At 44.2% G+C, this 1,789-nt stretch overlaps 1 protein-coding gene across 1 annotated transcript; it reads right to left on the bottom strand.

Moving 5' to 3' along the window:
* Positions 1–252: 252 nt before the first annotated feature.
* Positions 253–1,783, bottom strand: LOC114361779 (early nodulin-75-like). Its single transcript, XM_028316951.1, has 2 exons — positions 1,379–1,783; positions 253–799 (listed from the first exon to the last, which is right to left on the bottom strand). The coding sequence occupies exons 1-2, from the start codon at positions 1,648–1,650 to the stop codon at positions 670–672; spliced, it is 402 nt and encodes a 133-aa protein (XP_028172752.1). The 5' UTR covers positions 1,651–1,783; the 3' UTR covers positions 253–669.
* Positions 1,784–1,789: the final 6 nt, after the last annotated feature.

Here is a 1,789-nt window from a genome sequence, read left to right as displayed (position 1 = left end):
TTCGAATCGTTTGCGTATTCGAATCGCCATCAAAAGATTTAGTACGAAAACTACAACAGCGCCCTTGTGAACGTATTGTAAAGTGAACTTAGTATGAGAAATTGTTGCACGAAACTTATTTTGAGAATTAAAATTGTCACGCTATCGTTTAATTCGAAGGTTGAATATCGAATTTTGTCGAATACGCAAACAATTCGAACTCGAAAGTTTTTCGTGCTAGCCGTACAGAGCGTCGATGTGACGTTACGGCCGCCAGTTGCGCAGTTAACTCGACCGGTGCGGCGCCCCGATTACGCTAAATATTTTCAACTGAAACGCGACTGGACCATGACGATTGACGAACATCAACTGTTTTGACATATTCGTATCGCGGTGTCGTTGTGACAACTATGTAGTTCAAACGAAGCTGTAACGTAATAGCAGCGCAACGGCGCCTTGAGTAAAAGCTGACAGAAGGTTACGTTTTCTCACACGCAAGTCAAACGCTTCACGAATATTTTCTGTGTTTTAGTTTAAAAGGTGTTCGGACTTTTAATGAAAAGTTCATAGTTCCGTTGTTTCTTTTTTGTTTACGCGTGAACTTTACCGCGATACCGAATTGTACATCAGCTGGAATGAAAATGGAGCGTGACTGCAGACGAAACACGAACGAATTGGAGAGATTACAAATTAGCGCAATCGGGGCGCGGGTAATCGATTGTTCACCTGAGGTCCAATGGACGCGAATGGGTCTTCCAGGCTCCCGTCGAATACGTTGGTATCTTCTACTTCCAGTTCTGGTTTAATACCCTCGAATATACTGTCAACAACATACTTCATTACTCATTAATTAATTAATATTTCGACGGGTTAACCCAAGCGGTCGGCATTATGGGTTCATTTCCCACCTGAGGCAATTTAAATTATATTTTTCCAAGGCTATAAAAACTCTTAGAGTAGGCGCACACCGTTGATTTTTCGTCGGCCGATAGTTTATTCGGGCTGTTGATCAGTATGGGCATGTATGGGAGTGCGCACACTACGCCGATTCGATTTGGCCGATTGTTCATACAATTTGAAATCGGGCACAATTATCGGTCAACTAAAAATCAACGGTGTGCGCCTACTCTTATGAATGGGATTTTACCCATTGAATGAAATCTATCTGTATTGTGCAATAGAAAAATAAAACTAAGGGTCTAGCTAGCGCATAACTGAGTCAAACAATTACTTCGGAACAACGCTTTCAAATTGTGCAAAAATGTATTAAAAAAAAATAAAGGTAGCAGGAAGGTCGCTAATAACCGGGCAACATCGAAAGCATTGGGGCAGGTCTATGTTCAGCAGTGGACGTCACATGGCTGAAATGAGGATGATGATAAGACTACAGATAGCTTACTCATAATCCGAATCGCTTTTCTCTACGCTATGCTCATGCTCCTCTTTTGGGATGACCAGAGGCCTTTCTCCGGGTGGCCTCTCTTCGGGGGGCCTCTCTCCGGGTGGCCCATTTTCGGGGGGACTCTCTCCAGGGGGCCTTTCCTCGGGTTGCCCTTCTACGTGGGGCCTCACTTCGGATGGCCTCTCTTCGCGGGGAGGCTTCTCAGGAGGCCTCGTCTGGCTCAGTGCAGACAAAAAGAACACCTCCCGGACTTTTCTCACTACTTCCATCCACTCGTTCTGCAAATAAAACCTAAATTTTAAATGTAGGTCTGGTTTAATCGCTCGGTTTCTGAGTGGTTCTCATTTATGAACTGAAGTAAAGGTTTAATACAAAATGTCAGGGGCCGGCCTCCCTGGAAAAGTACCC

This window comes from Ostrinia furnacalis, unplaced genomic scaffold (genome assembly GCF_004193835.3).
Source record: "Ostrinia furnacalis isolate ACB-3 unplaced genomic scaffold, ASM419383v2 OfSCF5992, whole genome shotgun sequence".
NCBI classification, from domain to species: Eukaryota; Metazoa; Arthropoda; class Insecta; order Lepidoptera; family Crambidae; genus Ostrinia; species Ostrinia furnacalis.
Note: the sequence above shows the minus strand (reverse complement) of the source record. Positions and strands in the feature narration are given on the sequence as shown.